Source organism: Catharus ustulatus, chromosome 5, assembly GCF_009819885.2.
Source record: "Catharus ustulatus isolate bCatUst1 chromosome 5, bCatUst1.pri.v2, whole genome shotgun sequence".
Classification (NCBI taxonomy): domain Eukaryota; kingdom Metazoa; phylum Chordata; class Aves; order Passeriformes; family Turdidae; genus Catharus; species Catharus ustulatus.
The window spans coordinates 26,697,093-26,718,779 of NC_046225.1; the positions used below are offsets into that span (position 1 = coordinate 26,697,093).

Below are 21,687 nucleotides of genomic sequence, written 5' to 3' on the forward strand. Positions count from 1 at the left end.
CCCACAGGCTACACAGACTGCAGAAAGTAAAAGATGTGCACAAGTTTTGACTGGTTCAATGCCTAAGCAAACAACTTCACTTTCAACAGTTCAGCCTAAATTACCCAATCCAGATTCCTTCAACTGCTTTCCTTTAAATGGGAAACATTTTTGCACATAAGTCAAGGCAAAACTAATGTTTGCCTAAAAGTACCTGGCTTAGCTTTATATAAAATATTTGCTTTCAGACTATATAATGCAATTAAGCTATCATATTCAGCAAAAACAAAGTCAAAACTGCATTGTCACAGTTAAAAATCTGACAGACAAAAATTTATTTGGACACATTTATGGTTTATAAATTTATCTGCTAGGTTTTATTCCATTCTGAGTCACTAAAACATGTGTAATTATATTCCAGCTTAATAAAATTAAATCTGTAAATTTTCTGCATCCTGAACATTTGAGAAAAACCAAATCAATTCAGATTTGTAAACACAGACTAGAAAACATAATCATTTCCTCATCTATTTTTTCAAGTTTGAATAAAGGATATTTCCTAACAAGAAGTCAGAATTTTCTGAATTGGTTAAATTCAGCTGCACATCTGCAGGGCTTATTTCGTAAAACTGAGAAGTGTTTTACATTTCCTCAGAAAACTCACATGGATTAGCAAGCCTACATCACCTTCTATAAAGAATTAGGGCACAACTCCAACTAGAAATCTGCAATAAAGAAATTACATTAAAATTTCCCCCCACCCCCCAAAAAATTGTATCTATTGGGCCATGATTATTTTCAAGAAATGTCGATTCTTTATTTAAGATTGATACCCAACTATAATTAAGTCTGCAGTATAGCTGCTACCTTTATGAAAAGCTACATCTCTTAAGTCTGGTTGTGATGTCTTTCATTTTGCTTCTGTAATAGCAGGCAAACAGGTTTCCAGTTTTTAGAAAAGTGAGAGGCTAAAACTTTCACAGTGACTTTCCCTTACGGACAAAAGCAACATATTTTAACAACAAGTATATCAATCTTTTCCTGTAGATTGTATGTATTAATACTTATAGCTGATGTCTGCCTCAAACCCAAAGGGTCCCAGTAAGCATCAAATCCATCCTAATTCTCCTTAAAGGACCATTCCCCCAGCCTAGAGCAGCCCCCACCAGCATGCAGGTAAAAACACTGCTGATGTGATATGTAATTTCAGAGGTATCTATTTCAATTTCAAACTCCAGAAGCTGCCAGCCTGACCTGTGGGAAGCATCTCAGACCCAGGAGAGCTACAAACTGGAACCATTCGAGTGCTGCTTCCCACGAGCCAGCCTGGTCACAACGGTGGTTTCTTGTTGACCTAAGCTTCAGAGCTCGGTCTACACACAAAGCAAAGGATATAATAAACAGCACAGAGAAAAGGAAATATCTTCAAAGTTTTTGTTCTGCTAAATCAGCATTGTGGACTTCAGGCATGGGAAAATTCAAGCCAAGATAAGTTGACCATTAAAGAGAGTTATAATTTGGGACACCACTAAAGAAGCAAGCAAAGGAAAATTTATAAGACCACAGAATAAATTACGAGGATTGGTTTTTGGAAATGGAAGCACCAGTTTGGTTCCCATCAAATCAAATATTTGTAGAAATGATAAATTACAAACTTGATCAGATCTCGTAATTTGGTTTTAAGAGTAATTTATTTTGGTAAATCCACAATTGATAGATCCTTGTTTGAGTCAACAAACTCATGCTAGGCAGATTTATATGCAGGCTTAAATAAAGTAATAGGAAACAGCAATTTAAATATTTAATTTTAAACTCCCTTTGTTTCGCATTTCTGCATCAGCTGTTTTCTGAAGGACGCCCAGGTTCTCATTTCCCAGTGACCACTAAAAGTTAATTTTGCAACTTAGTGCAACTTTTATATCAAATGTAACTGGCCTTTTTTGCCATACAGGTTGAAAGGCTACATATGTAAATGATTATTCATATTTTAAAACACATACATTTTGAGTAGAAAAAAATGGGGAATGAGTATAATTTTCAAACATAAAACCCCATAAGAACTGGAACCTGATGCCTGTAAAATGCATTTAGTCAAGAACAGAAATACAATAAAAACATCCAAAAGCTGCAAGATGTTGTTCCAGTTATATTGTGCCAGCCTAAATAAGGTTACTGATCAACCATGGGAGCTTCTGGGCTCTCACGTATCTGCTGGTACTCTAAAACTGGGAGCCATAAGCACCTGGAACTGGGGACCCTGACCCTGCCTAGGAACCCTTATTCCCCCTCAAGCTATAAACAAAGAAAATAAAATTAATGAGGAGGAATGAAAATGGGTGACAGATGGTACCCCATCATACCTCGAAGAAATCCAACTCTTGTAATACCCTCTTCTTTCTGGTATTGAAGGCCCCCATGACTATCTCCACCATGGGGGCCTTGAAGCAGGACACCACAAGCTAAATCATTACCTAGATATCGGAACTGAATCCTTGAGACCAACAGAGATTTAACAGTGCTCTACGAAACACAGCACCTCTTCTTGGTGTTCTGGTACTTCTATTATGCTCAACGAATACCAACAAAACTCTGAGCATTTGCTCTGCAGAGAGCTGCAAACACAGTTTAAGTTAAAAAGAGCCAATAAAAGCACATCTGCTTTTTTGCATGTTGGATAGCAAGCTTCAAAACATTCTGTTATCTATCAGAATAATCTCCAAAAGAGATGAATGCATGTTTCACTGCAAGAAAAACCATCTCAGGAACTCTCTGGAAAGTCTAACACAGTAGATATAATAATTAAGAAGTCATTGTGCATTCAGGGATGGAGCAACTGCTCTGCTTTAAGGAATCAAACGCCTTGGATGGGCTTTCTTGATGGCTTTGAACTCTGTCACCCTGTCATCCAAACTTTTTTTTCCACCGAGCTTGCGGGCTCTCAAAGAGGACATCCCAGCCCAGTTAGGGGACTTCCACTCCCAGTGGTTGAGGTGAATTAGCTGTGCCTGCACAGGCATGCATGGAGAGCTGCCATGTTACAGCATGTGACTCTGCTTGAGATCACACTTGTCTACTGAGTGAGCCAGCCCTGGGAAATGAAAGGGAGGAACCCACAAGTGGAATTGCTGGAGGTCAAGGCTGGCGCAGAGGATAACACAGACTCCGGGTGCTGTGTGGCCTGGGAGAGCCATGCTGACTCCAACCCCTACCACAGCACAAGCCCACGTCAAGCCAGGAGGAGTTCAAAGGCAGCAAAGCAATTCTGAAGGAGCAAGGCTTTGGCCAGCACTGATTCAAGCACTGCCCCAGCTAATGCAGAGAACTGGCCTATGATTCCATCCAATTGACCAGAGACTAGAGTATACCCATGTTCATACTAAGACCAAGAAAAGGGGTGAGCTGCTGTTCTGAGCCACCATGAGCTTAATCTTCCCCTCCTCAGACTCATATCCAAATAAACCAATCAGCATGGGCACAGTATTAAAAAAGCCCTGGCTACTGCTGACAACTCAAGGAGCATCATCCTGAAATACTAATGGACCTATACTGACTTTACACAGAACATAAAAACTGCCCATGAAACACTCCTGTGGCAATCCAAAAATATGCATTTTGCAAATTGAGAGGCTTTTGCAAAGATGCCCTTGGTGAAAAGCCAGAGTGTGGTTGCCGAAAGTCCACAATGCAAATTTTTCAGATAAAGGAAATCTGACACGTCCAGCCCCAGATTGCCTGCCATTTCCATTTCAGTTTGGGTTTCAGAGAACAATCACTCTGGAGCCTTCTGTTTGAGCCAAGAGAGATGGCTGGAGCTTCCGTGAGTCCAGCAACCCCCTCTCTTCAAACAGAGCTGGAGTGAGTGAGTAGCTATCAACATGCCAAACCACACCAGCTGGCTCTCACTGCCAGCCTCCAAAATTGGTGTGGCCCACAGGACAGAAGCACTGCTGAAATCAGCTAGCTGAATGTTAAAAGGGGGAAAGAACCAAGGTTATAACCAAACAGAGGAGGGACAATGACACTCACAGAGGTGTCAGAGGTTATGGAGGTGAATGGAAGTAGATGAGGCCAGTACACTCTGGCAATGGAAATTTTGCTGTGTTTTTTTTTTTTTCCTTATGAGCATTGCAGTAATAGAGATATAAAGGGGAAACAGCAATGAAAGCTGTGGCCTTGGCATGATTTCACATGATTAGGAGCCAAGTATTACACCAGGAGGCTGGTGATCATGCTTATGCTGCCTGGCAACCATGCAAAGCATGGCATCTGCCAAATAACAGATCTGTTTCCCCCTCAAAGTTCAATGGCTGGTGATCTCTGTTCTTGAGTCCATGTAATAGTCTACATCTGTCTCTGCAGCCTTTGCTGCTAGAGGCATGAGGAGCATGATGGTGAAGCAAATATCTTGAGTTTCACCTACAAGGCAGCATTAACATCCTGGTAGCTTCATTGTCAGTTGACAATACTACTGAACCAAAGAAGTGGCCAACAGACTTGGGCTAGATATCAAATCACTGTCAATGCAACATGCCAAAGAGTGTCCCACAGCTGGGTTCTTGGCTTAGCAAACACCTCCAAGAGGAGTTACTAAGGGTATGTGGCATATGAAGCAGGTCAAGAAAAGTCAGACTTTATCTCTCATGGAAGGCCAGCAAGCAAATCCAGTGGGTCCAGTGCCAGTGTCCAGGTGGAGCATGAAGAGTCTTGCTAAAAGTTTGGGCAAGATAACAGGACACATGGACTGACGAGCATATTCATCTTCCAAAAGAGCTTGAACAAATAAAATTTCTCTGCTTGGCACACTCTGCTTCCTCTGTAAGGAAGTTACTGAGCAGCAGAATGTATTTGAGGACTTAGCACCAGCAAACAATGGTGGCTACTATGGTTCCTCCACAGGAAGAGGTGTTCCTAGCTAAGCCACAATGATGACAGTGACACATTTCAGCAGCCCGATGGCTGCCCAGCGGAGAAAAGATAGAATGGATGCTGCTGAGAGGTCAGGAATAACAAAAGGGATTTCATGAAGAACCTTCCCCTCTTCCCTGCCTTCTGGTGCAAGAATCAGAGCTAGTCATGCCAAGATCCTGTTATGCCCACCATGGCTCAAGCTGGCACTTCCCTAGACTATGCACCTCTCTCACAGAAAATGACCAATCCAACAATGGGAGGGAGTGGCACAGCTCTGGCACAGACCTCTCCACTCCCCACAAGCACTATGAGAAGAGCCACACTACTCCAAGGAAGGGTGCAAATTCCAGAATTAGCTGAAAAAAATCAAGCAGAAAAGGAGAAATAACCCCAAAAATAAATACAATTAAGTCTATGGCAGCCACACGACAATCACACCGTATCAAGAGACCTCTGAAATACAGAAGAACATATGCAGAGCACATTTCTTGCAAGACCTGGAAGGGACCAAGGTCTACCTCTGTCATACTGATAAGGAAAATATACCCACTGTTATCCAAAAAACAAATGAGCAAGTAGATAATCATATAAATAAAGAACACTGACTACACAGGCAAAAAGAATGTAAAGTATAGTAATTTCATAATTACAAGCCGCATAATTTTGACTAAAATTTAGCTCCCAACCCGGAAATGCGGCGTACACTCCGGAGCGGCTAATATATTAACAAACTTAGGAAATTTCCAAACCCGGAAGTGATAGCCTGCAAGCACGGCGGCGCTGCCCGCCCCCGACAAGTGCAGCGGCGCTGCTCACCCTCCACAAGCGCAGCAGTGCCGCTCGCCCCCCGCTGCCCAGCCCCAACAAGCACGGCAGTAGAGGCGGCTGGGCATGCCGCTCTCCCGCTTCCCGGCAGCTGCGGCGAGCGGGGCCGGGGCCGCTCCCTGGCGGCCGCCCCGAGCAGGGCTGAGCCCGTAAACCCCACCATCCCGCGATTCTGTTACTATTTGGCAACTTTGCTGCATGCGGGTCCTCACTGCAAACGACAGAGCGGTTTATAATTGGGTGCGGCTTGTGTATGGACAAAGAACGAAATGTTTGCCAACACCCGGAGATGCAATTTATAGTCAGTGCGGCTTGTAATCGTGAAATTACTGTATTGTTTTTCTTCAAGAAAGGAATCAAGGAATCTATAATTAATAAAAAATGGTTTCTAGTCACCAAGACCTTCAGAAGTCATATAATTTCCTCTTCCATTCTTCCATACATAGATTAAAAAGAGGGAAATTAATTATGCCATTTCTTCAACTATCAATCAATTTCTCCACTTTGAATTAAGCAGATATTTAATTCAATCAAATTAATAATATTATCTGAGGAAAAGAGTTTCTCTGAAATAGTGGAATACATTGCTTCCAAAATGGGTTTAATATTTCAACCAACATTGTCTTCAAGCTTTTAACCAGATATCTTTCACAATTTGATTTTTTCTTTTAAAGTTCATGAAGATATCTTAATCACTTGATTTAATACTGCTAACTAAATAGATTACAATAAATTTGGGTTACATTACAAGTTTGTTTCTTTCAAATCCAAAGTACCATGGCTTTATAAGAAAAATAAACTTTTTCAGTTTTAAAAATGTCTCAATTTACAAAAAGTATTTTCCATTCTCTAAAGTAATCCAGAACCTGGACTATAGTGTTCTCTAATGTACTTTCCATCTGGGATATGCTGATGGACTAATCAAACACGACATTTAGGGGTGCAGAAGACCATTCTCTATCTACTTTAAAACACTAGTATCCATTACTGAAAAATCTATTTAAAATTTTTAAAAATTACAAACTGATCCACTGGCTACTCTAATCCTGGGATTCTATTTTGACTGAGATTCTCTAAGGTATATTCAGAAAACAGAGTAATTGCACAAACTCAAATGCACAGTTCTCCATCAAGAAAGTCTTCCACAAGAACACGCAGGAACCCACGCTGAGTGTGCCTCATGAGCAAACACAGTGAAAGGAGCAATGCTGGGAGAAACACTAGGTGAACACAGAGGTACAGGTAACACGAAGAAAACAAATGTGCAGATTTACTTGTTCCAGTCACAGCAGTAGCTAAAGTTTATTGATTTCAGTTTCAGCAGCTAAAAATCCATGAAAACATTCTTATACGATACAGACAATACTATCTCATATTCAAATTTCTATCAAAATAATAAAATAGGATAGGATTTTCTCATAGTCATTGCAATTTTACTTATCAAAAATAAAACCTATTTTAAAATGTAAATATTATAAAGTGCAAATAGTTTTTGTATCCCATTGTGATGAAGCAGTTCAATTATATGGAAACAGCTAAGTAAAGAGACTGAAAAAATACAACTATTAGCTACAAAAATAGCTGGATACATTCTCAGCCACTATCTCTCAACTGTTCCCTTTATATCCACTGTAGAACTATTTCCAACACACTAATCACATCTATTTGAAAGAAACTAAAATTACATGATTTCAAACTATTTTCATTAAAAAACCAATCCTTTAACAACTGCTTTTACTCTTCCATCTAATTATATACTCTTAAAGGCCAAACAGACAGTATACAAAAATAACCACAGCCTTTTATTAAGGATAAGACACCAGATAGGAGTTCATAAGAAAAATAAAGATGTTCTTGGCCTGCCTCTACCAGCAATACTTTTCAATACAGGAAAATACATTTACTTTTAAAATTTTAAACACATATATGTCAAAGTCTTAATAACTTTGTATCAGAGACTTACTACAATCAAGTCTGCTCACAGCATCATTAAGTTGTTGGACTGCATGGCTAGTATTTCTTTCAAGATACTTCACAGAACAGTCAAGATGTTCAAAAAACTATCTCTCCAAAATGCTCCCTTCTAACTCAATACTAAGTAATCTGCACTTATAACCCCACAATCCTGGCAAAAAAATCTTATCTAGAACATTTTTCTGACCAACAGTCAGATAGAAAAGATAAAATTGATTAATATTTGATTCTGATATCTGCCTAAGGTCACCATGAGAACAATACATTATAAATTACTCAAATTAGAGGGCTAGCACTATTCTTTTTCTTTTATCTATGCACCAGTCATCATACTTTCTTATGCAAAGGCTATTATTAAATGTGAGCAAAACCTCTAACTTCCTATTTTGTAACGGTCTAAGCTTTTCCATATTCAATGTATGTTTCAACAAAAAAAAATCCCAAATTGATTTCAAGTACAAAGCAGAAGCTATCTCATCCACAAATAAAAACTACAGCATTGTGCTGCTCTTCCTAAAACAAGCTTGAAGGCCATGATTATATTAAAGACACAGAAGTGAGGGGATTTCTCAACTTCCAAACAGACATGCAAACAAAGTATTACAGTTCAGGGGTGCAGGTAAAATGAATAAGCAAGAAAACTACATGACATTTGTGCAGCGTCCTCTTAAATCCTGCAATCCCTTCTAGAAAGTCTGGATCTACATCTCCCTCTTCTTTACTCATGTTCTTCTCTCATGCTTGGTCTCAGAAACTTTCCATGCCTGTAAACGAAACTTGAGCCAACTTCTTAAATGTATGATTTCTTCATCTCCACTCATCATCCACTTCTGTTTCTGAGAAGCTCCTCATCATGACACCTGTATCTCAAGAAGCAAAACAGGAAACATCACAGGGATGAAGCAATGAAAGATGAATAATAATATTCCTCTGTGTCTTTAATAAAATCCCAACTTTCATTCCAGTTCCTTTCAGGAAATCAGAGTTCCTTTCAAAAGTGCAGAGCTTACAAACCTAGTCTGGCAAAACATGGCGTGCCTTAAATGGGGTAACTAATGCAATCTCCCAATCTGCACCTCTGATCCTGACATTAGAAGCAGGAGAAATCCTGCACGAGCTAGCTGTACATAGTGTGGAAAAATATTATTGGGTGCCAAGCTTGCAGAACTAGTCTGCGGCAGCCAGCTCAACTAAAAGAAACTGCTGACCCATTTGCTGACTTACCACTACTCAAACAATGCCAGTTATCTTTACCCAGGACTCATTTGACCAAGGAGAGCTCTAGCCCACAAGTTAGATGAAAAACAAAGATGTAAGTAAGCCTCTCCTCTACTTCTCCCATTGCTCCCTAATCTACACAACTTCCACATCACACAGTTTGTTTTTATACACTTATCAGGTACAAGCAAAGACAAAGCTTTCTCTGCATTACAGCAGCTTAACTACAAGGTGACAAAGGCCTAAGGTATTTTCAACCTGTCATAAGATTTGGTGTTGGGGTGGAGGGCACTGGCCTGTTTCTGCCATCCAAAACAGGATCAAGCAGGGCCAAAGCCAAGAGCAGAGCTGTTTAAAAACAGCAAAGGGATGACTCATCAGCAAAGTGGAGACACAGCCATCTTGTGTCCAAAGATGCAGTTTAAACCATTTGCCTGCCTTACAGTTTTGCCTGAAAGTTGAAGGAGGGGGGTACAAGAGAATTATTTCTGCAGTCTCCCCAACTGTGAAGCCGTCAGGGCAGATAAGCAGGCACCAAAACCATTCTGCCAGCCAGTTCTCAGTGAAATAGAAGCATGAAAGCAATTTTATCTCTCCCTTTTAGGGTTAAGGCCACCTTTAAATAAACATTAGCATCAAAACCTCTTTGTACCAGAAGCAGAGCAGACCCTACATCTTATCAGTTGCCACCTAAACTTCTCAGAATTCCACATCCCATCTAAAATCCTGCTTTATTCTGCAAAAACATTTGACAGCAGCATGCTCCATATGCATGAATCAGAAAGACAGTGTAGTCCTTCCCCAACTCCTCCCTATGAAACAGGGCTCATTTTGGCTTTCTTACATCAGAAATGAGGGAGAGCTGTGAGGACAGAGTCCCAGTAGAGCACAAAGTTTTGGTTTTGCTTCTTGCACATCACAGCTGAGAAGACATCTGAGCCTCAGACAGTCAAAGCAAAAAAGGCCTCTGAGAGTGCTCTGGGTATTACAGGAAAACCTGCTTTTAAGTAACTGGACACAAATATATTTGCTGTGCTGGGATTACATGTCAAATAAAAATACATATTCCCCCAATTCTGAATTCTTGATTAAGTCCTTACCCTCAAAAGTGTTCAGGAGGCAGCAAACACTCCTGAAAACTCACGCCTCAGCAATCATGCCTGCTATTGAGACGCGCTACTGCCTGCTCAAGAAAGGTAACTATCACAGATTCCAAGAGCTTAAAAGCTTTCAAAGGCACCAAAGTTGAGGAAGCCACAGATGTCCAACTGTCAGGACATCCAGAATTATTTTTTAATATATATATATACCACCCAATTATTTTATACCACAGTGATTCTTAAATCTTTTATCATGATGATCACTGTATACAAGAAACAGAAACCATAATTTTACTGTTCCATAGTCCACCGTAACTCCACATTCTCTCTAAGCAGCAGTAATTAACTGAGGACAAGCAATTCAATCTATTATTGACATCCTCACTTGTTAATCAGATGTCTACAGTCAGCATATACACCATAGACTACAAGACATCCAGGCTGCTCACTGTTCTCAAGGGAACTGCAGAAAAGGTTAATAATTGTCAAAAAGGATCTCATGCTGGCTGCCACCTGAAACAACTGAGGAATTTTCAGTTTTCTTTTGAAGAGACAATTTACTGGCAAGTTGGTACTTCTAACTTTGATCTTCCTTCCTTCCAACACCAGCAGAAGCTCAGTAACATAAGTTCTGAAGCTTTGTAGCTCAGTAACAAAACACAGAAACTTCCCAGAATGTTAACTCAATTACAGTATTTTGGCAAAGAAGCCTTCCCCCTTATACCTTGGGGAAAATCTTAAAAGATTAAACAGTGCATGTTTTAAAGGTACAGACGCCTCAATTATTTGGTGTAACTCTTCATGCACCTAACAGCTTTGAGAGAAAAAAAAAAATCTACAGTGACTTGCTTGCAAGACTGAAAGTGTTCCTTGCTTCCCAAAGAAACAATAGTTATACAATCACAATGATTGTCTCATGCACAGAAATGTAAACTATAAGGCAAATTTCATGCAAATCTCATGCAAAAGCAAAGACATTTCAGAGGTGCTGAATTCCTACATCAGACTTGCAAAGTAAGCCACAAAGGCAGTCCTCTGAGCAACAAGTCTGGTTTGTCAAACATCAGGGAGACAGCATGTTTTGATCAAATACACCCAAGAACTAACTACAAGGTAGTGAGAAGCTGGTCAGGCACTGTGCTGCTGGGAAAATCAGGGATGCTAACAGCACTGTTGTGTAATGGAAAGAGAGAAAGAAGGAAAGATGTGTAAGGTACTGAAATGCCACCAAAACCAAAAAAGCTGCAGGGAAGTCCTATCTTCACTAGTTCAGCTGCTCACAGAGATACCTTTGAATCTATGGAGGAACACAGCAATGCCTTAAGAGCCTATCACATCTTCCATCTCCATGTGGGCTGCTGCTGACATGACAGCAGGCAATTCTCGGGATTCATTAAAAGCACTTGGACAACAGCTGTCGTGTTTCACCAATAAGAATGTGGGAAGCAGACATACAGATGCACAGCAGCACAGGTGCCCTCTAAAAAAACACGTTTCTCAAACCCTTTCAACAAGATCATACCCAGGTAGGGTAAGCTAAGCACTGGCATGACATGTCAGATTGCTGGTCCATTTGTTTGAGAATCCTGCCTCCTGTGATCAGGACCTTCAGAAGGTGGAAAGCTCAGGTAGCGAACAATGATGTAATTCCCCCAAAAGGGAAATTCCTTCCTGACCTCATCCATTAGCATGAAGGTTTATGTACTTAATTTATTTTTAATCCTATTTACAGCAACTCTGGATATTGTCATTATATATATAAATGCTCAAGTCTGCTTGGAATCTGACTAAACTTTTGCCCTTGGTAATATCCTGTGGTGTATTTATGCCTAATGTCATTTAAATATGTCTTTGTTCTTGCACTATGGGAACTAGCACCATTAACCACCTCTGTTTCCCTTCCAACAGCTCCAGCCTGCCTTGTACCATAAATCTGCATGCCAGACCATGCCCTGTGACAGGACAGGAGCACAATCTGAGGATCTTCAAGGCAACAACTGAGCAACTTCTATCAGATATCTAGCAACATTTCTTTCTGCTACATTTGGAATCTAGGATCTGTAGGAAAGCTAGCAGTTCCACCAAGATTTCAGCAGGCCCTACACTCTCTTCTAGATCTTGCAAGCTCAGTTTTATGATGTTTTCCACTCCAGAGCTACCACTTTTATAAGCAAGATGTTTTGCTCTATGTTGTGCACTTGAACCTCCCTTCAAGATTCTGATAAATTTACTTAGAAGAGACAACAAGCATACTATGCTCAGCTTTTAAGGGCTGTACAGGAACCTCTCAGCCAAGAACCGCCTTCTCATCTCCATGCCTGAATAAAGAGCAACAGGGCCCAACCGTGCAACATCAATCCCACTTTCCTCTTGGCTGATGTTCTTGCGGGCTGCAGGTTCCGCTGTGCAATAACTTTAGCCTATGTTGCTACTTTTGTTCCTTATGGAAGAGCTCATGGCACATTCATCATGATTATTATGCCAAAGTACTTATTAAAGCTTGAGTGCTCTCTGCTGTTTCTGCTCATACAACATGTGCAACATGCATCAAGGTATAAAACCGCACTTTCATTCAACATAAGGTTGGTGGGTAAACAAAAAAAATATATATGCAAGCAGCAGACAAGAAAGGGAGACTCTTAAAACACACTTGACGTGCTGGATCCTCTTGTCTCCCTGAAACACAGTCCTGCTTTCAGTTATTACTTGGGCTGCATTTTCTTTCCAAGCCTTTGAAGCTAAAACTTGGACTCCAAGCCACAGGTTCTCAGCCTGAAAATCTTCAAGAAAGAAAGAGAGAAAGCCTGGTATCTCATGGGAAGATGGCCTCCCAAGGAGATGACAGAGTTTTTACAGCCTTTGTGAGAAATACCACACAGTCATCACTGTTTTACCACAAATGTGATTACAGGCTTGGAACTGGTGAGTTATGGTAAGAGAATGCTTCTTTGCCTCAACCAAAATGAAAATTACACCATTTCATCTCTCTTTGGAACACCCTTCAGGTAAGCAAGAGGGTGAGGTAAAAAGCTTGTTCCAGCTTCCAAGCTTCCTGGTCCAGAAACAAATGAAGTTCTTTAATAATCAAAATAGCACTAACAGAACTGGTAACAGGCACCACTTTGACAACAGTTACCTCATTAAATAATCCAAACACATGCAACGTTTTTCTCTATTTGAGTATCAGAGACTGATTAGTCAATAAAGTGACAGGTCTCATAATGGCAGCAAATTGTCCTTTTGCATGTTTCTCAAGGACCCCACCATGCTTTTTAATAGTTACAGTGGTCTTAGAAACTATTTCAGAGCAAGGATATTGTCACTTTCTTTCCAAGAGGCCATAAATGCTTTCCAGTTCATATGCCTAAAGAGAATATACTGAGCTGAGTACTTGTACAATGTCCTTAGGCAATGTTCTAGGAGTGGTCCAAGTCACGAGGTTCAGAGCACTGCCATACCAGTATCAACAGAACCTCTGATCAGCCAGCAAGTGGTTTGCCTTTGGCTTTCCAGAATGTGCTGAGGTTGAAAGGGAAGACAATAATGATACAGAACAATTCTCCCATCAGGAGTGGCAAAAGTAACTCAGAGCCACAGAGTGCAATGCTTTCACCACTTTGGGGTCATTACTGGCTATGAAGTCAAAAAGAAATTATATTTTCTGTTTGTCACACAAAGAAACAGATTTTGGGTAAGGAGATTTTTAACGGACTCAACTAAGGTATTTTTGGTAGACAGAATTCTCAATCTGTTGTGATAAAATTAGATTTAAAAAAATGTACAATACAAGCAGTACATACTTTGCCTAAGAAAAAACCTGACCACTTATAGATCATGTGAATTCAGTTATTTAACTGAGCTAAAACCACCAATTATTCCGAGCCTTATCTGATCGTAGATTTGGATCTGTTTAACAAGAGCACTGCCACAATATCAAAACGTATGACAACCCACAGTTCTTTACTAAAGCAAGAAAAAGTTCCTGCAAACAATTAATGCTGCCACTTAACAACACATTCATGAAGAGGTAAGAATGAAAAACCTGCACCTCTACCTCTATCCTTCTGACCTTTCCCTGAGAAGAAAAACCAACTCTTCCTCTTCTGTCAGTTCACCCTTCCTTCCATATTATAGCAGAAAGAAATGGGTTGCCTTCAACTACCACTCCCTGATGTCCACCAGTCAAAGCTACGGAAGATGATAATCTTACTTTTTTTTCCCCCTGCAATGTTTCCATCAACCAGAAGTTCTGCTCTGTTCCTTCAACCAGTGTCACAGAACCTTACCACCATGATCCAAGCAACAGCAAAACAGTCATTCAAACATACCTAGTGCTCAGTGCTGGGTAAAGTTCCCAGCAGCTGTTTGAGGTCCCAGAAAGACATCTGAGAAAAGTGCCATAAATAACGACATCACATGGAGTCTCCCATTTCACAACACACATACATCTTTCCTGCTCAGGAATTTATACCTTGCACCCTACGCCGTCAGTCAAAAGCATGTTATAAACCATGTTTCCAAGATGATCCACAGGATATTTTTGAAAGTAATACAGCCCTCCTGTTGGCTGATTCTTTTCAAAATACCTGTTCTACTCCATTACATAAATGACTAACATTGCTATTAGTTTATCAAACCCACGGTCTTTCTCAGGAGCAAGCTGTAGATCCACATGTGCATTTTATACATCATAGATGTCCAAAATCAGTTCCAGTCAAGTCTGACAGGCTGGCAGAAACTGAAGAGGACTACTTCTCATATTCAGGATCTAAGTTCTTCTTCAGACACGCAAATGTAAAGTATTTTCTCAGAGTACAGTTTCAGCAAATCCCAAATTTGAACAGCCTTTTCAAGATTAATTCATTTTATTGTTACATCAAAATTAACCAAATTCTCTTAAAATAACCTCATTCCTAGGCATATGCAAGGAGAGAATCACTTTTCACAGCAGTGCCTAGATATAACTAAGAAACAAGATATACAGCTATTTTATGAAAATAAAGTTTATTTTCCTGGAGTTTTGCCACAAACTGCCTTTGAGGGCTTGGTTCAGGAAATTCCAAAGTTAGTTTATTGTTTTTCATATTGAGAACTAATTCCTTTTAGTAATTCTGTTAATCTTGGAGTTTGAAGTTATTTTTATTAAAGTAACGCCCAGAGTTTAGATATTCCATAAAAAGATCAGGAATTATTTTTATTAAAGTAACACCAAAGCTTAGACATTCCTTGCAAAAATAAGGCAAAGCACCTTCATTCTTAAAAAGGTTCTTAGTCTTTTCAATGCAAACACAGATTTCACAGAGACAGCTGAGCACTGTGAAGTTTTAATCAACCCATTTTCTATCAGAGACTTGGGGAAAAAAGTAATTAAGGCAGGATTTTTTCTGCCTAAAAAAATCATGAGCCTCCTAACAGTATGTGTGTCTTTCTTTTCTCCTCTCTTCTTGCCTTCTCTTACAGAAGAAGTAGCACTGATTTCCACTCCCTGATGTCAGATTCCTCATGAGATACTTGTGCTGGCTCTGGGCTGTTCTGCCAGCAGTCAGTACCTCTGTCATCCTCCATATCTCTCCCTCAGTCAGCAGGGAGTCCCCTCGACCCCAGGCAATGCCAATTCCTGGTGGAGCTTGTTAGACTACAAACAACTGGATCATAGCCCTTAACTGTTATGCCACAACAGATGTGGGGCTGCAAAGTGAAGGATCTTACCTCCATTCTTGAGGGCCTGAGGCACTGAAACTTCTGCTCTTCAGCGGCAGCTCCTTCAAGATCGAGTGCTGCCTTTTGTTTGAGTGACTTCATAAATAAACAACACCCAGGTTCCTTACCATGACTAAAACATAGTTTAAGTGTTTGGAGGGGAAAGGGAATGCCTTTTGATCCTTACTTCTGATCTGGATCATAAGCAACCATGACTGAAGACTCCACTTCGTCAGCAAGCTGCCTCCAACTGCTGTTGCTCTTTAGGCATAACAAGCCAAAGACATCATGGATTTAATAACACGTTTTCTAACAACATGCTGCTTCCCTGTTGAAGAAGGCACGTAATGACAATTTTCAATCTCTTTAATGTAGAAATTAGGGCTGGGGCAAAATCTTTTCAATTCCTCTGAAAGAGATGTTAAGTTGCAGCATCCCCACCTTTCTCCCTGCAGCATATATAATTTCAGCTTGCTCAATAGCAGCGGCACTCCTGAGTTCAGGAAGACTTTAAAAGGAGCGATTAAGCTCACGGAAGTAAGCTAACATGAATAAACTGCCCAGGCAACAGGGAAACATTCCAGAGCCCTGTGCTGTCACCAGGCTTTTGGCCAATGCTGTTTAATCATATATGCAAAGTATAAATTACAGAAAGATTAATCACTGGTTAGAATATTCTCAATTAATAATTTTGCATTGCACTGAAGAAGCTTCCCTGTAAACTGTCCTCACACAAAAGCACTGGGATCTTCTCCCAATTTTCAGAGCTTCTACTGGCATCAGCAGTACCTAGAGGTACAGCAAAGACTTGTTCTGTAGGTCTTTTCAATGGATCAGGCAAATTTGACAAAGGAAGTTTGAGAGCAAGTTTTAGGACCACTCGAGCATCACTCTGCTGAAATTCCTAAATCTTATGGTTGGCTATAAGGCATCATGGCAGCTGTTGCAGGACAGATTCTCATCTGGGCTTGGCCTGCACATACCAGTTCATACTACCCATGCCCATAACACTGGACTGAAACTCTAAATGCTCATGGCACAGGGGAGGATATTTTCACTACAAGGCTCTCAAAGTTTACGACATCTTCTTTAAACACAGACATGCTCATAGCTTAAATATTTAAGACCCTCTTAAGCCTTGCCACAGAATTTATACAGCTCTGTCCAAAAACCTTTAATCTTCTGTGCAGTGCTGAGCAAAAAACCTAGCCAGCCACATTTTGGGTTATCAGGAGAGAGAGATGATTTTTCCACCACTTCACAAAAGATCATAGTTTTCACATAAGATTATAGAGTCATGGTTGTAATGCCATCTGAAGACTGCATTTACAAAGATCTGACATTCAGCAGTTCACATGGAGACAAGAGAATGGTCAGATTCTCAAAAACTTTGGAGTTATAATTGAGAGCAACTTATTAATGATTTTCTGCAATATCTTACAGATGTAAAGTTTTAACTGCTTAGAAAGCCTTCCTTCACATGCTTTATATGATTATACACCACTAAAATCTACACATCATAATAGATTTTAAACAGTATCGGATAAGCTAGAAACAGTTCCCCCTGTACAGCATTCTCAAAAACAAATGTAACTGAAGGATAACTTTGGCCCAATTTTTGTTAGGTCATAAACTTCCCCGTCTGAGACATCCAAAATTCTTCATGAAAAAAGTTCCATGAGAGTTTGAGAATCTGCTCCCATGCGTGCCAATAAGCCTGACTACTAAAAATGGATGCAAAAAAAACCCCACAAAAAACTATTGTCTCTCTACCCTATCTGCCTTTAAGAATCATGAATTAACAGACAAAAATCAGTGAAGATATTTGAAGTAAAATTTCAAAAGCTGACTACACCTCCTGTCCCAATATATACTTGTACTGTACAGCTGAAAACATAAACTCCCCTGCAGAACAGGGTACAGTTTCACTGGGACAGAACTTCCACGGCTGCACTTGCCAGGAAAACAAACTACGACCTGCCCCTCACTCATGACTCAAGCAGCATACTTGGAACAACCTAGCAGATGCCAAGAGGCACGGACCCTGGTAAACTTTTTGCTTTTGGTACTTCTCCTTACAAGCTATTTGTTCTGGACAAGTAAGTTTGAGATGCTCGTGCCACTGCCCCAGTCCACGAAAACAAACAAAGCCACACGCTGCTCCAGATTTCTAAGCCCTTCACTGTGCTTTCAGCTGAGTTGAGAGGCAAATCGTGAAACTATTATCTGCAGCCCCGAAAGACGGCTATGCTAGGTAAGTGGCAAGGCGTGGGTTCACTCTGCCGTGCTGCTCCACTGAAGGGAGCGGAGCCGCACTGGGCGGCTGCGGCGGCAGCGGCGCCGGCGGAGATGCGCCATTGGAAAAGCTCCGCTCTCTGCCTGCTCGCCCGGGTGGACAGGGCCGGTGGGAAGGAGGGAGGGTTCAGCTATCCGGACAGCCACGAGCCCCGCGTGCCGGGACATCGCTGCGGCGCCCGCAGCGCGAAACCTGGCCACTGGACATGCGGGGAGCGCTCCCGCAGAGGACGGAGCAGAGAGTCCGCCCGGCCCAGCGGCGGCACGCAGCCCATCTGTGGGAATGGAGCCGGACCCGGACACCCCTTCCTCGGACGACCCCTTCCGCCTCGCCACGGCGCCCAGCGAGGCGCCCCCTCCCCTCCCCTCGGCGCGGACGGGATGCGAGGGCGGCGGGGCTCGGGCGGCGCGGCCGACTCACCGCCCGGCGGGAGCCTCCGGCCTCCGAGCAGCAGCGGTGGCAGCAGCGGCGGGAACCGGTGCGTCCCGGAGACGGAAGCGCGGGAGGAAGTGAGATCGCGCGAAGAGGAAACGGCGCCGTTTCCGGGGGGGTGGAGCGGGTTGCGGTCCGGCGATTTCCCCGGTGCCTGGGCGTGGATTTCAGGTGCTTCGTAGACCTCGCCGTGTGACGGGGACGCGTTGCGGAGCGGGGTCGTCACACGGGCAGAGTAATGTGGGAAGGACACGGCACCAGCAGCCCCGGGGCTCAGCGCCCTCTCCGCTCCCCGTGGCCGCCAGCCCTCAGTCCCGAGGAGTGACCCAGCTGTTTTCCCGCGGTTACAGGGGAGGAAGATGTCACAGGGAGTCACCCTTCATTCAAAGGAGCCTTCTCGTGGGCAAACCTACTGAGCCTTCTGCCACTGTCAGTTTGGCCCAGTTTCTATCCCCACAGATCATTTCAATATAGTAAAATTTGGTGCTCAAAGCCAAGTTTCTTAGTATCTAAATGTAACCGCAGTGGTACCCACCACTGCTCCAAGACTTCATATATTTCAGCACAGAATAGGCAAAAAACTCTGGACATGAAGTCCCAGCACTGTGCTGGTTGTTCATCACAGCTCTGTCCTGTTCGTTCATTACTTGGCCAACTCAAGTTGTGTAACCTTAGGAATTACAGCATTATATGTCTAAGTAGTTTTCATTATTAGGTGCTTTTATTAAAAAGTAATTTCTGCAGAATCCTTTCAGTTAAATGATTTTGAGATTTGCCTAGAAAGAAAAAGTAACTGCAGTGTGAAGTCTCTTCTGGACCCACTTATACAGATTTTTACAGACAGACACATTATTTACAGCAATTTGACTAAATTAAACTAACCACCTTTGCTATTAATATTAGAGTAGTGGCTTTAAGTGTCTTCTAAACTTGTAGTTCACTGTGTACTTCTCAAAAGTTTCTTCAGGAAAGGTTCACAGTATCGTATACACAACTCCCAAATAAACAGAGAGCAGAACTTTTCTGCACTACCACCAGTGACACTCTGGGCTCTCAAAGCTGTTCACCTTTACCAGGCAGTACGGCCAAAGTGCTTTCATTCACACTTACTCACTGTATTCAGCAAATTCAACAATTCATGATCAAGGGACGCAAGGGTTTCCAGGCAGATAGGTACTGCCTCACTTTCTCTTGGGTGCTGTTGCCAGAGAAGGTAGGAGCTGATTTCCAAGGCACTAGCAGAGAGAAATAATTTCAGACATTGGTAAGACTGCACTTTCCTACCCTCAGGTGGCTCTGAGCAGGTCTGCCCCAAGCTGGGTACTTTCATGCTGAATGTTCCAGTGAGCATTCACTTTGCCTCACGAGGGCTCAGAGAAAAGGTACTAAGAACAAAGTTTTAGGGACAGCGCCCTGCCTTTCCTCCTTGCCTTCAGCTATGTATCAGTTAAAAAGCATTGAAAATAGCTCCACATTGACTCTTAAAATCAGCACTGGATATATGTCCTGAGTTCCTACAGAACTGTGGGCTTCATTCCACTGAGAGCTGTACGCTTTCAGTCTGTTTTGGTGGCTGCTGCTGCTGCTGCTCATACTTCCTTGCTGAAAAAAAGAAACACCAATCAACACCAATTATACAATTTATTTTATATTATTACTATTATTTATTACATACATGTATATATATATACACACATACATGTTTATATATATATTCACGTAACTATGACAACAATCAAGGAAATGACATGATATCAGAGAACCCTTTTTCAGCCACACAAGGGGAAGTTTCAGTCACCATGTGGAACTTCACCTTTAGCATATGGCCTTATGGCCTTATAAATGTTGAAGAGTAGAGTCATAGCAAAATGTCAGTAAATCAATGGCAGAGAACTATGATTCCATTCCGGTCCTTTTATTAAAATATAAATAAATAAAATTAAAGGCTGTGTCTTCAGAACTTCTATTACAGATGACCTAAATGACTCAATAGTCACAAGGCTGATGTCCACATTTCTCATCTCCTCCACAATATACAAGCCACAAGCTAACAATTACAGTGACTTCAAAATTAATCTGGTTAGCAAGGCGAAGGGAGATCAAAGAGTTGTGTGCAGTGGTACAAACATCATCAGCAAATGCCAGCAGGAATTCTGCTGTAGCATGAACATCAAATTTTGCTCCAACAGAAGGCAATGGCCTGCTGTAAGAATCTTTACATGAAGTCTTTCCATTTAAAAGGTGGTTTCAGATCACTAAGGCTTTTTTTTGCCGTTTTTCCTCTAAGCATCACGAACAGCAGATGTGATGCAAGGTCATGTGTTCTCTGAATTGGACCACTGGAATATCATGGGCATCGGGCTCTTTCCTGCCTCCATCTTGACCTTCAGCACTAAGACGGGAGCGGCAACACTTGTTGATACAGTAAAATTCTCATTTATTTTCAACTTATGTGGTTGTCTTACTCATGATTCCACAGTCCTCTCAGCTTTTACAAATCTGTCCACGTTTTGACAACATCCAGACCTTCCCAGCTGTTTCAAAGTGTAACAATGGGATTCGTTTTGACATTTGCTTCAGGGTAACTACACAGCCGCTCCCTCGCTTCGTACTTCCTCACGCACCAGTCTTGCGGCCCTGGCTGCTGCAGAGCCCCTGCTCCCATGGTGCCACAGGACCGGGGGCGTTCCCACTGCACAAGGCTCGAGGAAGCCGCTCGGAAGGGGCTCGAAGGCCCCTTTAGGAACGGCCCCCAGTAGCCCGCAGGGCCGGGGGAGCCCCCTCTTCCCTCTGACTTACCGATGGAGTACATCTCCAGCTGCTGCCGCAGACGGATCTTCTTCACGCTGTCGTAGAAGTTGGTCTCGGGTGGCGTCTCGGCGGCCGGGGGCAGGGTGAAGATGCGCATGATCCTCCTCTTGTTCCTGCGAGGAGGGGGCACGGCGGTGAGAGGTGTCGCCCCTCCACGCGGGGGCCCCGAGGGAGCCTCCGCCCGGCCCTGCCCGGGTGTCCTCTCACCGCCGCGCGTAGACGAGGAGGGCGAGACTGGCCAGCACCACCAGCAGGTACACGTTGGTGGCCTCGTTCCACGCCTCGTGCACCGAGTAGTCGATGGCGCCGCCGTCACCCAGGGCCGCCGAGGCGCCACCGCCGCCCGCCCCGCCAACCCCCACCGCCGCCGCCATGGCGAGCGCGGCCAGGAGGGGCGATCTCGTGACCCCGGACGTGACGTCAGACTGGTGCCGGGCGCGGTGG

General features: G+C 42.5%; 2 protein-coding genes across 8 annotated transcripts in view; both read right to left on the bottom strand.

Moving 5' to 3' along the window:
- Nucleotides 1-19,045, bottom strand: part of SLC20A2 (solute carrier family 20 member 2) — a 59,073-nt gene extending 40,028 nt beyond the window's left edge. Inside the window, exon 1 of one of the 3 annotated variants that reach the window (XR_006162987.1) lies at nt 18,421-19,042. The gene's annotated coding sequence lies outside the window, so the exon portion shown is untranslated. Of the gene's footprint in view, nt 1-18,420 lie in introns of all 3 variants that reach the window. The other 2 variants (XM_042779269.1, XM_033060055.2) reach the window with 2 other exon arrangements.
- SMIM19 (small integral membrane protein 19) lies at nt 8,354-21,635 on the bottom strand. 5 transcript variants are annotated; one of them, XM_033060060.2, is made up of 3 exons: nt 21,451-21,632; nt 21,232-21,356; nt 8,354-8,552 (listed from the first exon to the last, which is right to left on the bottom strand). In XM_033060060.2, the coding sequence occupies exons 1-3, from the start codon at nt 21,615-21,617 to the stop codon at nt 8,494-8,496; spliced, it is 351 nt and encodes a 116-aa protein (XP_032915951.1). In that variant the 5' UTR covers nt 21,618-21,632; the 3' UTR covers nt 8,354-8,493. The 5 variants fall into 5 exon arrangements, with proteins under 5 accessions (XP_032915951.1, XP_032915952.1, XP_032915950.1 ...); XM_033060061.2 differs by having other exon boundaries at nt 8,355-8,546; XM_033060059.2 differs by lacking the exon at nt 8,354-8,552 and adding an exon at nt 19,132-20,034 and having other exon boundaries at nt 21,451-21,635.
- Between the last annotated feature and the right edge of the window lie 52 nt (nt 21,636-21,687).

Coding starts and splice junctions, on each gene's coding strand:
- SMIM19 (XM_033060057.1), bottom strand. CDS start 21,617: ATGGCGGCGGCGGTGGGGGTTGGCGGGGCGGGCGGCGGTGGCGCCTCG. Junction 21,357..21,450: donor CTCCTCGTCTACGCGCGGCG/GTGAGAGGACAC, acceptor CCCTCCTCGCAG/GAACAAGAGGAGGATCATGC.